We start from the raw sequence: 12,704 nt of genomic DNA, 5'->3' as shown, positions 1-12,704 counted from the left end.
CATGGAGGGATTTGAAAATGAGGATGAGAATTTTAAAATCAACGTGTTCCCAGACCGGGAGCCAATGTAGGTCAGCGAGCACAGGGGTGATGGGAGAACGGAGCTTGGTGCAAGTTTTGGATGAGCTCGAGTTTATGGAGGGTGGAAGATAGGAGGCCAGCCAGGAGACCATTGGAATAGACCAATCTAGAGGTAACAAAGGCATGGATGAGGGTTTCAGCAGCTGAGGCGGGGCAGAGACAGGCGACGTTATGGAGGTGGGCAGACTTGGTGATGGAACGAGTTCGGAAGCTCATCTTGGTCAACTAATTTTAAGCCCGGTGCTGCCTTGCTGCCAATGTGGTGCTTATTAACTTCAAAGTGCCTCAGATCTGTTTTTATATCTCCGAGTTCTTTGGAATTCAGTGTGGTTTGTACTATATAATGCTTCAAAATATCTAACTTAAATATCCTGGTTAACATCACAGCCATAGACCAAAGCATTAAGCATGCCTATGTTCCTTTGAGTTCATGTATCATTTTATTTACATCACGTTATCCGTTTAAATACAGACCTGGAGTGCTTAATTGTCCTGGAGCAGATCTGGAAAACGTATGTCTCTTGCGTACCCCTGAAGATGCAAACAAAATTCATGAACTGTCAATAAATAAGGAAGTTGTCATCGTGGGCTCCTCATTCATTGGTAAAAATGTTTTGTTTCTTTTGGAAAAGCTCACTAACATTAGGGGTTTCCATTAATTGATGGAGGGCTAGAAAGGTATTTGTATGCAAGATATAAATTAGATATGTTTTACAAGGCAGCACCACAATCCAGAGGTTCTGTTGACAATGGAATGGCTGTCCTTTTGAGCCCTGTGATTGTGTTGCATCATTCAAATGCTCCCACGTTTCCATTACACATAAGGGGCAAATTTTCTTCTTTTACAGTTGGGGGTAATAATTACCTGGGTGGATCACACAGAGGAAAAATCAGGCTGGGAGGATCATTCGCCTGTAACAGAGCCAGCCTGATTTTCCTTTTATGTGCTCCAGCCAGACAATTATTTATTACCCAAACACAAAAGTAATTTGATGTAAAATATATCTCTTATTGTTGTGAATTTTTGAATCTGAACTATGCAGTCACTTAGCAGACATCACTGCAGGCATTCATTAGTTTTTTTTTAAGGGTCCAAAGAGTATTGCCCATCAAAAAGTTTATATTTTATATTTCCATGTCCCTTAACTGTCCTTGAACCATAGCAACATGTGTTATCAGACAGTGTATGTTAAAGGATCGACTGATCAGGAAGGTCACCTTTCAAGATTTTTTTTAATATGCGGTGTTATTCTCATCAGTGGTTGGTCATTTTGTTGTGTATATTCACAAGATAATATCAGATAAGGAAGGCCATTCAACCCATCACAACTCATCCATCCAGAATGATTCTAAAGACCCCCCCCCCCCATTGTAGCTTGCAATTGTTTCTTAAATGTTATCACCTCTATTACTCAATCTGAGAGTCCATTGCAAGTGTTGATCGCTGTCTGTGTGAAGAACTTCCTGATATCCATTCTAAATTTGCCTCCTACTAGTTTGAACATGTGGCCTCTTGTTCTCCTCTCTCAATTAGTTTTCAGATTTACCTTTTCCTTACCATTTACTATCTTGTATACCTCTCAGACACCTCCCTTTCAGGCTGAAAAGCCCAAGTTTCTCTAGTCGTTCCTCATAACTCAGACTTTTAGCACTTGGAATCAACCTTGTGGCTCTTCCCTGTACTACTTGCAATGATTGAATGCCTCCTGTGTGTCTCGGTGACCAGATCGGGACACAGTACGTGAGGTGTGATCTGACCAGAGTAGTGTAGTTTGATCATTACTTCCTCTGACTGTATTCTACTTTTTTTTGCGATATAGTCAAATTTTCTATTAGCTTTGTTGATTGCTGGACTTGTTGAGCATTGATTCTGCTAAGTCCCCTGGGTCTTTTTCAACTTCATCCTTAGCTATTTCAACACCATTTATGGAGTACATGTCATCCTGTATTAAAATTCATCTGCCATTCTTCTGCCTACTTACATATTTTGTCCAGCTTATTCTGTAATTTCTGAGCTGCCTCCTTCAATTCCATTGCTTCTTCCAGTTCGGCATCATCTGCAATTTTAATTAATTTGCAATGAGTTTCTGAATCCAAGTCAAGTCAAACAATCAATAGATTCAGATATCCTTGTGTAATCTGAAGCCAGACTTAAGGAATTCTTAATATTCTAAACAATGTCATTGCTTTGAGTTGAGTGACAGGATTGTTTGATGTATCACATGTCACATTGCAGGCTTGAGCAGTAGAGTTTTTGGGTCAAATCAGCAGCATTGCAGCAATGATAATTAAAACTTCTAGTAGGAATTGATGTCTAGTTTAAGCGTTTGTGAAATTCAAGCATGGATGTAAACCATTTAATGATGGGTGAGCCTTCTTATCATTCTGTGAATGAGCCCATTGTGAGCAATTAAATGACCAAAGAATAAAAGTGAAATATTTGTCGGCCCCAGACAGCTAATTCCCAAAATGGGTCTTCCTTTCCATCTTTATCTGTCTATCTTTAAAAAAAAAAGGACTAGCATTTATATAGCGCCTTTCACGACCTCAGGACTTCCCAAAGCACTTTACGCCCAATTAAGTATTTAAGTGCAGTCACCATTGTAATGTAGGAAAAATGACAGCCAATTTGCACACAAACAGTAATGTGATAATGACCAGACGATCTGTTTTAGTGATGTTGGTTGAGGGATAAATATTGGCCAAGACACCGGGGAGAACTCTCCTGCGCCTCTTGGAATAGTGCAATGAGATCTTTTACGGTCACCTGAGAGGGCAGACAAGGCCTCGGTTTAACTTCTGATCAGAAAGACGGCACCTCCGACAGCGCAGCGCTCCCTCTGTGCTGCACTGGAGTGTCAGCCTAGATTTTGTGCAAGTCTCTGGAGTAGGATTTGAATCCCCAACCTTCTGACTACGAGGTGAGTGTGCTACCACTGAGCCACGGTCGACACACGTCTCCATAAAATGGAGTCATGCAAGTATTTCTCCTAAGAATTTTTCTCTCGTGTTCCAGGAATGGAGGTGGCTGCCTATCTGGCTGACAAAGCCAAGTCTGTGTCAGTGATTGGAATCAGTGAGGCCCCATATCAAGCAGTGCTGGGGAAAGAAATCGGCATGGCTGTAATGAAGGTCAGTTGATATTCAAATGTCTGAACTGTAAACAAATCAGAAGTTACTAATAACGCGGCTGGAAACAACAGTCGGATTAGACCACATTCTGAAAGGAAACTGCTGTTGGGTCCTTTCTAATTTTTCCCCCCCCATTTTTTATCTTCTAATTACTGTTTTCTTTCTTTTTTTTAAAATTGATCTCCAAGAAAATACCTTATCCTGTTCCAGTTATCGTCAGCTTTTAATTTTTAATATAAACCTATGCTGCCTCCTCTGTCCCGGTGGACTTAATAGAATAAAATAAAATGTGGAACTTTAACTTGGAATTCTAACTTTAAATCTTTATCTGTAACATTACAGTTATTTGAAGAAGATAATGTGAAGTTTTACATGCAGGATGGAGTGACCGAGCTAAGGGGACAGAATGGATTGGTAAACTCATTGGATGTTTAATCATTTAAATTAGAAACTGTTTTCTTGTGTCTTAAATATTGTTTCAACTTCTTTTTAAAAACAAATTACTTTTCATATATTTCCAGTTGCAAGAAGTTGTACTCACAAGTGGAAAGGTTCTCCCAGCAGATGTCTGTGTGGTGGGAATTGGTACAAACCTATTCTTTTTTAACTGGATGCTTGATTAGAATCGTTTAGTTTTTCTGATAGCTGGTGTTCTCACAATCTTTTTCTTTTGTATGAATTACCTGCTGCCATGTGGAAAGGAGCGACACCTGCAACCAGTTTCCTTAATGGAAGTGGTATAAACACAGAGTCGAATGGCACAGTTATCGTCGATAAGGTACAGATTGTCTTATCTTGAGTTCTTTTACCTTTAATATCGGTCTTTTTAATGGCTAACACATTCCTTATGAAATGATTGTCTGTCTCTCTTTCACGTGCCCCCCCCTCCCCCATTTTATACAACAAATTATGAAGTAAATATTTCCTCATTGTTTTTATTGTTGAGATTCTCCCTCCCCACATGGATACAAATGTCAGCCAGTCCCAAATGTCAATTTCCAGGATACTTTGCGGAGCTTCTTCCCAATGTATTTGTAATGTAAATCATCTGATTCATGGAGAAAACCAAAATAGTGGATCCCCAGAGGAAAGAGATTCCAGATTTTTATTAATTGTCTGTTTCCTGTAAGACGGGAGATCTTTGTTTTTTTTGCAAGGCTGAGGAGGGATGTATATGTTGGGAGATGACGAGCCAGTGAAGGTCAGCAAGGATGGGGGTTATGGATGAATGAGATTTAGTGCAGGACAGGACACAAGCGACAGAATTTTGGACAAGTTGGATTTATGAAGGGAGGAGGATAGGAGATCAGTGAAGACCTAACACTACAATAATGGGAGATGAAAGGCGCCACAGTTGGGTGAGAGAAGGAGAAAGAGCAAAAGGCCCTACGCAGAAGAATACTGGCTGTGGGTCTGCAGTGATAGCCAAGATGCACAAGCAAGATTGTTAATGTGCCTGGAGCTGTTGTGGTTAGGGTGATTTACAATCTGACAACCACTTTTACCTGACATCCTTTTTAAATCTCCAAAGGTACTCCATACAAAGTTATTGCCTGAAGGCTTATGTTTTCAGTTTCATAATTGCTATGATAAGTAAGGATAAATTCAGCACTCCCAGCAAGGATCCACACGCAAAGGGAGTGCAAGTTGAAGATAAGGCTACAACACTTGTACTCTGGTTCTCCCTTCAAGTGTGGCTCCCCACTAGGAGTGCAGAAGCTCTGAATTTACCCTGAAATGCAACTCTATTAATATGGAGGACCCTATTCTAATACTGCCTGAGGCATGGTAGTTTTATAATTCACCAACAACACACTAGGCTGCACCAATATTGAAGCCCTTTGTCAAATTAATTAGTTTGCAAATATAGACACGATTTATCCCAATAGTTTATTCACTCAAGTGCAACCTAACCAGTTTACCATTGTGGATCTGTTCTGTAGATCTACATTTGCTGCTGAGCATTTTGGAGTAATAAGTGCTACAATTCATCATTGCTGCTGGAAATGCTAGTTCAACAATAACTATAAATCCTTCTCTGTTTGTTCTTGCCCATTGAATTATCGTGGCTTGAAGTGCTCCACCTGCTAACTTTCCATTCCTGAATGTTCATGTTTTTAATGCCACCTTCACCTTAATTAAGGATTTTTAATGTTGTAAACCCTAGATAAAACTTTAAAAGAAAAGGTTTCCATGAGTTTATTGAAATGAAAAGCTTTGATAAAATTGCAACACTTCTCATTGTAGCGATGAATCTGTGGCTGGAAACATTCCCTCTTCCAGCCCTCCTCCCACAGTGTGTTACCAATAGTACAATTTTAGTAAAATAAGTGAAAATGAGTTCCGCTGATGGTGCATTATATTTGGGACTGAAGAATCTAAAGGCTGTTCATATTAAGAAAAAGGCCAGTTAAATATGACTGGTGCAGAAATTGAACTATACGGAACATTGTGGTAGGTTTAAAATAATGTTGTGACTTGGATTGTGCCAGGAAAGTGATTATTCTCATTTTTGTTTTTGGCTCTTTGTTTCAGTTCATGCAGACCAGTGTTGGTAGAGTATTTGCTGCTGGGGACATTACTTCATTTCCACTATCAATGAATAATAACCAGAGTGTTAATATTGCCCACTGGCAACTAGCTCACATGCAAGGTAACTTGAGATGCCCATTTGAGAAATATGGTTTTTCAAATTGCAATGATAAGTGAAGACTTTCCTTGCTTATTTCTTTCCCTATTTTCTCATATAGAGGGAAGCCATTTGACCTATTTGTGGTATTTACAAAATATTGTAGGCCCCGTTAACTAAGGTATAGGCTTAAGTACAGCTGATTTTGATGGGATAGCTCACTCTGTAAGCTCAAAGTGTACCAACCAAAATTATTTTTTCCAGTCTTAACCCAGTTCCTATTGGACAGAAGCCCACCCCATGAAACTCTCCAAAATTCAGCACTAATTGACGTTGTCATTTGGAGAGTTCACAAATGTCAAGAGAAAAAGATTAGTGAAGACAAATGTAGGTCCCTTACAGTCAGAAATGGGGGAAATTATAATGAGGAACAAAGAAATGGCAGAACAATTAAACACATACTTTGGTTCTGTCTTCACAAAGGAGGACACAAATAACCTGCCAGAAATGTTAGGGAATCAAGGGTCTAGTGAGAGGGAAGAACTGAAGGAAACCAGTATTAGTAAAAAAAAAAAATAGTGCTAGGGAAATTAATGGGGCTAAAGGCTGACAAATCCTCAGGGCCTGATAATCTACATCTCAGAGTACTAAAGGAAGTGGCCCTGGAAATAGTGGATGCATTGGTGATCATCTTCCAAAATTCTATAGACCCTGGAACAGTTCCTACAGATTGGAGGGTGGCAAATGTAACCCCACTATTTAAAAAAGAAGGCAGAGATTAAAAAAAAGGGAATTACAGACCAGTTAGCCTAACATCAGTAGTGGGGAAAATGCTAGAGGCTATTATAAAAGATGTAATAACAGAACACTTGGAAGGCATTAACGGGATTGGACAAAGTCAGCATGGGTTTATGAAAGGGAAATCATGCTTAACAAATCTACTGGAGTTTTTTGAGGATGTAACTAGTAGAATAGATAGGGGAGAACCAGTGGATGTGGTGTACTTGGATTTTCAGAAGGCTTTTGATAAGGTCCCACACAAGAGGTTAGTGTGCAAAATTAAAGTACATGGGATTGTGGGGAATATACTGGCATGGATTGAGAATTTGTTGACACACAGGAAACAGAGAGTAGGAATAAACAGATCTTTTTCCGGGTGGCAGGCAGTGATCAGTGCTTGGGCCCCAGCTATTCACAATATATATCAATGATTTGGATGAGGGAACTAAATGTAACCTTTCCAAGTTTGCAGATGACACAAAGCTGGGGTGGAATGTGAGTTGTGAGGAGGATGCAAAGAGGCTCCAATGTGATTTAGACAAGTTGGGTGAGTGGGCAAGAATGTGGCAGATGCAGTATAATGTGGATAAATGTGAGGTTATCCACTTTGGTTGTAAAAACAGAAAGGCAGATTACTATCTGAATGGTGATAGATTGGGAAAAGGGGAGGTGCAACGAGACCTTGGTGTCCTTGTACACCAGTCGCTGAAAGCAAGCATTCAGGTGCAGCAAGCAGTTAGGAGGGCGAATGGTATATTGGCCTTCATTGCAAGAGGATTTGAGTACAGGAGCAGGGATGTCTTACTGCAGTTGTACAGGGCCTTGATGAGACCACATCTGGATTATTGTGTGCAGTTTTGGTCGTCTTATCTGAAGAAGGATTCCCTTGCCATGGAGGGAGCGCAATGAAGGTTTACCACACTGATTCCTGGGATGGCAGGACTGACGTATGAGGAGAGATTGGGTCAACTAGGCCTATATTCACTCGAGTTTAGAAGAATGAGAGGTGATCTCATCAAAACATACAAAATTCTAACAGGACTAGACAGACTAGATGCAGGGAGGATGTTCCTGATGGCTGGGGAGTCCAGAACCAGGGATCACAGTCTCAGGATATGGGGTATGTCATTTAGAACTGAGATGAGGAGAAATTTCTTCACTCAGAGGGTGGTGAAACTGTGGAATTCTCTACCACAGAAGGCAGTGGAGGCCAAGCCATTAAATATATTCAAGAAGGAGATAGATATATTTCTTAATGCTAAAGGGATCAAGGGATATGGGGAAAAAGCGGGAACAGGGTACTGAGTTAGACGATCAGCCATGATCATTTTGAATAGCGGAGCAGGCCTGAAGGGCCGAATGGCCTACTCTTGCTCCTATTTTCTATGTTTCTAAAGGTAGCTGGTGTCGAAAAGGAGATGTTGCCTTGGTGCAGTAGGGTGTGCTGTTCTCAGAGTGCCATTTAGGCACATTGTTAGAGGAGCACAGCTAGTCTTTTACCTGACCGTGAGCTGCTGATACTGATGCTAGTTATCAAAAGTGGAAAAGTGCTCCATTCTCCAGCATTTGCATTCCTTATGCTGAATGTAAAAAAAAAATCAAATCAGTGGTTTGAATGCTGGGGTTGGGTAGGAAGCTGATCTCTGGTTACATTAATGGTAGTTGGGCAGAGACCAAGCTGCCAAATAAATCATCCAATATTGTCCTCCTTCAGCAGGCAGATCCTTTGTGGTGGCTTTCTACAAGGCTGGCTTTGGACTGGAACAAATGTGAATATTTCCCATTGTGTAGCATGCATACAATTTGTTTTATCCTTATTGAAGGGGAGACCAAGGAGTACAGTATTTCTTTAACATATAATAGGTAAATTTTCAAAGCTTAAAACCATCTCTGCTTTCAGAAGTACTTTTCAGAGGGGGGAGGGGCAGGCCTCCACAATTGATGCTGGATTGAAGCAAGGTCAAAACTCCCTGTACAATTTAGGAACATAGGACGTAGGAATTGCTAGATATGAAAAGACCAAGATCCATCTAATTCACCTTCTACCGTCTTGGTAGTCGCATGATACAACGATAAAGGAGTTGTTGACTAATTTTTTTTTTTGGTTTATTTAATAAAAACTTTTTTTTCTAGTTTATTTTAATCAGAATTTTTTTTTGAAAAGCTGGTCTGCCAACATTGTATCCTAAGGGAATAAGATGTTGTTTCACAGAAACCCACCATGCTACACACTGGCAACTACTGAACATTTCTGATGTCTCCTATGAAAGTCTTGAATGACTTAACATAAACTTTTATTACTCGTAGATCTCCTGTGGCATTGCCTACAGGGAGTGAAGACCAAGTGTAGTCTTCAGGTGAAGCAAGATTAGGGCATGGGACATATTGGGACCTGCAAATGTAATTTAGTCCTCATTTTAAAGTCACACATTCTGTCCTTTTTTTTTGTAATACTTTTACTTATATATTATTATTACTATTTACATAGTTAAATAGAAAAGCTTACAGCAATTTGGGAAACAGAGAAGTAAAATTGGTTGGAACATAAGGGTTTTTTAGCAGTAGAGGCTGAGGAGCTGGGAGATGCAAAACTGAGGTGTTACAGTGTCACCACTGGTTGGATGGTGTAATTACAGTGTGACAAGATTACATGGCTTTCCATTATAAACGTGGACATATGAATTTATAATGGTAAGCGGGGGGGGGGGGGGGGGGGGAGAATTGACACAAAAATGTACCAAAACTGTAACAATAGGAAATGCATTAATAGCTAAGATTTTAACATACAGGTTGTGGTTGGAAAGAGAATTATATGGATTTGAATTAAATTAATTTGTAAGCGTTTTAAAATTATTTTTAAGCTAGTAGGTGTCTAGTTTCTATCTATACATTTTTTATAGATGCAATTGTGGGTCATTGTCCTTTAAACTGCATTGTGCCATGTTAACGATAACGGTTTTGAGGCCTGTTTTAAAATCTTTTTTTAGGACGTATTGCTGCGCTGAACATTCTAAAGAGAAAGACTCCCATTAATTCCACGCCATTCTTCTGGACATTCTTTTTTGGAAACAGCCTTCGATATGCAGGTAATGGTAATTTGATGGGATACATCACTCTTGGGGAGACCAACCAAAATAAGTTTGGCCAGTCTCAACCCAGTTCCTGCTGGACAGAAGCCCACTTCAGTATGCAAGTAATGGTAATTTATAATAGTACAACATACCAAGAGGATATTTGGCTTCCATTGCAGGAATTCTCTTTCCCATTCCCACCTGCCTGGACATTTCACTGATCTAATCTTCATACATAAGACAAACCAAATTGTCCCACTAATAATAGTAGTCTGTTAATACATAAATCTGACTTGGGTGCATTTATAATACAACTGCAATTATTTTCTACAGTTTGTCTTTCATCCAGATAGTACCCTGCCTACATTAGATCTCCATCAAGGCAGGAGCCAAGTAATCATCCTGCCCAGTAGAGAATCCTACATATGTCTGGATGTACATAAATGCAGATCTCTCTGTGTCTCAACAGTTAAATAAATGTAAATGCTTATAGAGGGAGGTAATATTCCCACTCTAAACATTTTAATATAGATCACTAGGTTTAAAAAGTGCCCAGGGATTGAATAGATCCCCCAGCACTTTGTAAACCAGATTTGACCTGCACTGGATTTACACCCCATCCAGTGTCATACCAAATGGTGTGAGGGCTACCCTTCCAGGGAGTCTCGCTCTGCTTTGCTCTGGAGTCGGGTCAGTTCCTGACTCTGGACTGACAATGCAAGTTTAGTATTGGTGTAAAGCAGAAATTGCTATGCATCTTGCAAAACCTATAATGTAAATATATCCTCATTCAGCAAGTGCAGGAATTTGATGTTTCAAGCGATCTGATAATCTGAATGAGTTCTGATTAAAAGAGTTGCTATGTTGCTGGCTCTGGTTTTATTGAAGTACAGGTTTTTGAAGGACTGCTGATGTTAGCTTCCATCTGGCTCCTGCACTAAATCACACCTAGTTGTAATGCTTTCTGGGGAAAATACAGGAGGTTGCAGGAAAACATACAGGTTAGTGGAGTGGGCAATAGGTGGCAGATGCAGTTCATAGTATCATTGTATGGTATAGCACAGAAGGAGGCCATTCAGCCCATCATGCCTGAGCCGGCTCTTTGAAAGCGCTTTCCAATTAGTCCCACTCCCCTACTCTTTCCCCATGGCCCTATAAATTTTTTCCCTTCAAGTATTTATCCAATTCCCTTTTGAAAGTTACTGTTGAATCTGTTTCCACCACCCTTTGAGGCATTCCAGATCATAACAAATGTTTCCTCATATCGCCTCTGGCTCTTTTACCAATTACCTTAAATCTGTGTCCTCTGGTTATTGACCTTCCTACCATTGGAAACAGTTTTTCCTTATTTACTTTATCAAAACCTTTCATGATTTTGAACACCTCTGTCAAATATCCCCTTAACCTTCTCTGCTCTAAGGAGAATAACCCCAGCTTCTCCAGCCTCTCCACATAGCTGAAGTCCCTCATCCCTGGTACCATTCTAGTAAATCTCTTCTGCACCCTCTCTAAGGTCTTGGCATCCTTCCCAAAGTGTGGTGTTCAGAATTCAACACAATACTCCAGCAGAGGCCTAACCAGTGTTTTATAAAGGCTTAGCATAACTTCCTTGCTTTTGTACTCTATGCCTCTATTAATAAAGCCCAGGATTTCATATGCTTTTTTTTAAACAGACTTCTCAACTTGCCCTGCCACCTGCTACCTTGTGTACATACATCCCCAGGTCTCTGTTTGTGCACCGCCTTTTAAATTGTACCATTTAATTTATATTGCCTCTCCTCATTCTTCCTACTAAAATGCATCACTTCACACTTCTCTGTGTTAAATTCCATCTGCCATGTGCCTGCCCATTTCACCAGTCTGTCTATGTTCTCCTGAAGTCTGTTACTATCCTCCACATTGTTTATTACATTTCCAAGTTTCGTGTCATCTGCAAAGTTTGAAATTATACCCTGTATACCCAAGTCCAGTGCAAAGGAATATAAAGTACCTTTGAGAAAAACAGTGAAAGAGCGTATATCCTAAATGATGAGACTCTTAGCAGAGTGGACAAGAGAACGCAGATACATAGATCTTTAAAGGTAGGAGGGTAGATAAAAGGCCATGAAAGGGCATGAGATACATCAGGGTTGTTACAAATTTAGGTGTGCCGTAACTCTGGTTCAGTAGCATCGGTCAATCCTGTAAGCAGTCTGAGCATCTTTTATAGGAATTGGCGAGCCCTACCCTACATCTACTTGTACAATAGTGGGAGCCCGGGCTGTAACAATGAAACTATTTTATGATCTGGACCGGACCTAATTACATTTTGCACATGTATTTCTTCAAACTTTCCAAAGGCAGACTGAGTTAACATTAAATGAGATGAGGTTTGTTTTTAATCATTAAGCAACTTTATTCCACAGTAAAGTGAAAACATACAGAACAACAGTTCTGATTAGAATCCCTCAGTTCAATCGATGCAAATTATATTTGTGCAATGATACAACATGAAGGGTATGCCATGTTTCCTCAGGTTAGTGGTTTGTCTTACTTGATTTAAACAGAATAATTTCTCTGCATCCTGTCCTACAGTCCCGGGCTGTTCTTCCTCTCCCTGCAGTCTGCTGTTGTTTCAGTCTTCTCACAGCACTTTGCTGCCTGTCTCCTTTTTGGTGTCTGTTCTGTTTTAAAGGCTTCTCATTCTGAAGTCAAAAAGACTTTCCCTCTTCTACTCATCCCTCATCGATCAAAAGGTTTCCCAACACAGTAGTGAGAGGTGTCGTTTTGAATGTGCAGTCAAGCTAATGAACCGTCTATTTAATCTATGGGGAAACAACTTCTGTTAATCAGACTTCTCAACATAAAATCAAGGAGGTGATGTTGAATTTGTACACAATATTGATTCGGCCACTGTTGGAATATTGCATGCAGTTTTGGGCCCTCTATGATAGGAAGGATATTGGAGCCATGGAAAGGTATAGTGAAGGTCCATCAGCATGATACAAGGGCCAAGGGATAATAAATATTTGA

At 40.0% G+C, this 12,704-nt stretch overlaps 1 protein-coding gene and 1 long non-coding RNA gene across 5 annotated transcripts in view; one reads left to right on the top strand and one right to left on the bottom strand.

Annotated features, from left to right (window-relative positions):
* The window catches only part of aifm4 (apoptosis inducing factor mitochondria associated 4), a 47,493-nt gene that overhangs the window by 28,130 nt on the left and 6,659 nt on the right, over window positions 1-12,704 (top strand). Inside the window, exons 10-16 of the mRNA XM_068008213.1 lie at window positions 553-683; window positions 3,097-3,212; window positions 3,555-3,626; window positions 3,734-3,797; window positions 3,914-3,990; window positions 5,748-5,865; window positions 9,609-9,707. Of these exons, the coding sequence (XP_067864314.1) occupies window positions 553-683; window positions 3,097-3,212; window positions 3,555-3,626; window positions 3,734-3,797; window positions 3,914-3,990; window positions 5,748-5,865; window positions 9,609-9,707 (677 nt within the window). The remainder of the gene's footprint in view (window positions 1-552; window positions 684-3,096; window positions 3,213-3,554; window positions 3,627-3,733; window positions 3,798-3,913; window positions 3,991-5,747; window positions 5,866-9,608; window positions 9,708-12,704) is intronic.
* The window catches only part of LOC137344923 (uncharacterized), a 104,007-nt gene continuing 91,839 nt past the window's right edge, over window positions 537-12,704 (bottom strand). For all 4 annotated transcript variants that reach the window (XR_010968496.1, XR_010968494.1, XR_010968497.1 and 1 more), the window contains 2 exons: window positions 2,063-2,137; window positions 537-611 (listed from right to left, as the gene is read on the bottom strand). This is a non-coding gene — a long non-coding RNA (uncharacterized lncRNA). The remainder of the gene's footprint in view (window positions 612-2,062; window positions 2,138-12,704) is intronic.

This window comes from Heptranchias perlo, chromosome 28, assembly GCF_035084215.1.
Source record: "Heptranchias perlo isolate sHepPer1 chromosome 28, sHepPer1.hap1, whole genome shotgun sequence".
In the NCBI taxonomy this organism is placed as follows: Eukaryota; Metazoa; Chordata; class Chondrichthyes; order Hexanchiformes; family Hexanchidae; genus Heptranchias; species Heptranchias perlo.
Note: the sequence above shows the minus strand (reverse complement) of the source record. Positions and strands in the feature narration are given on the sequence as shown.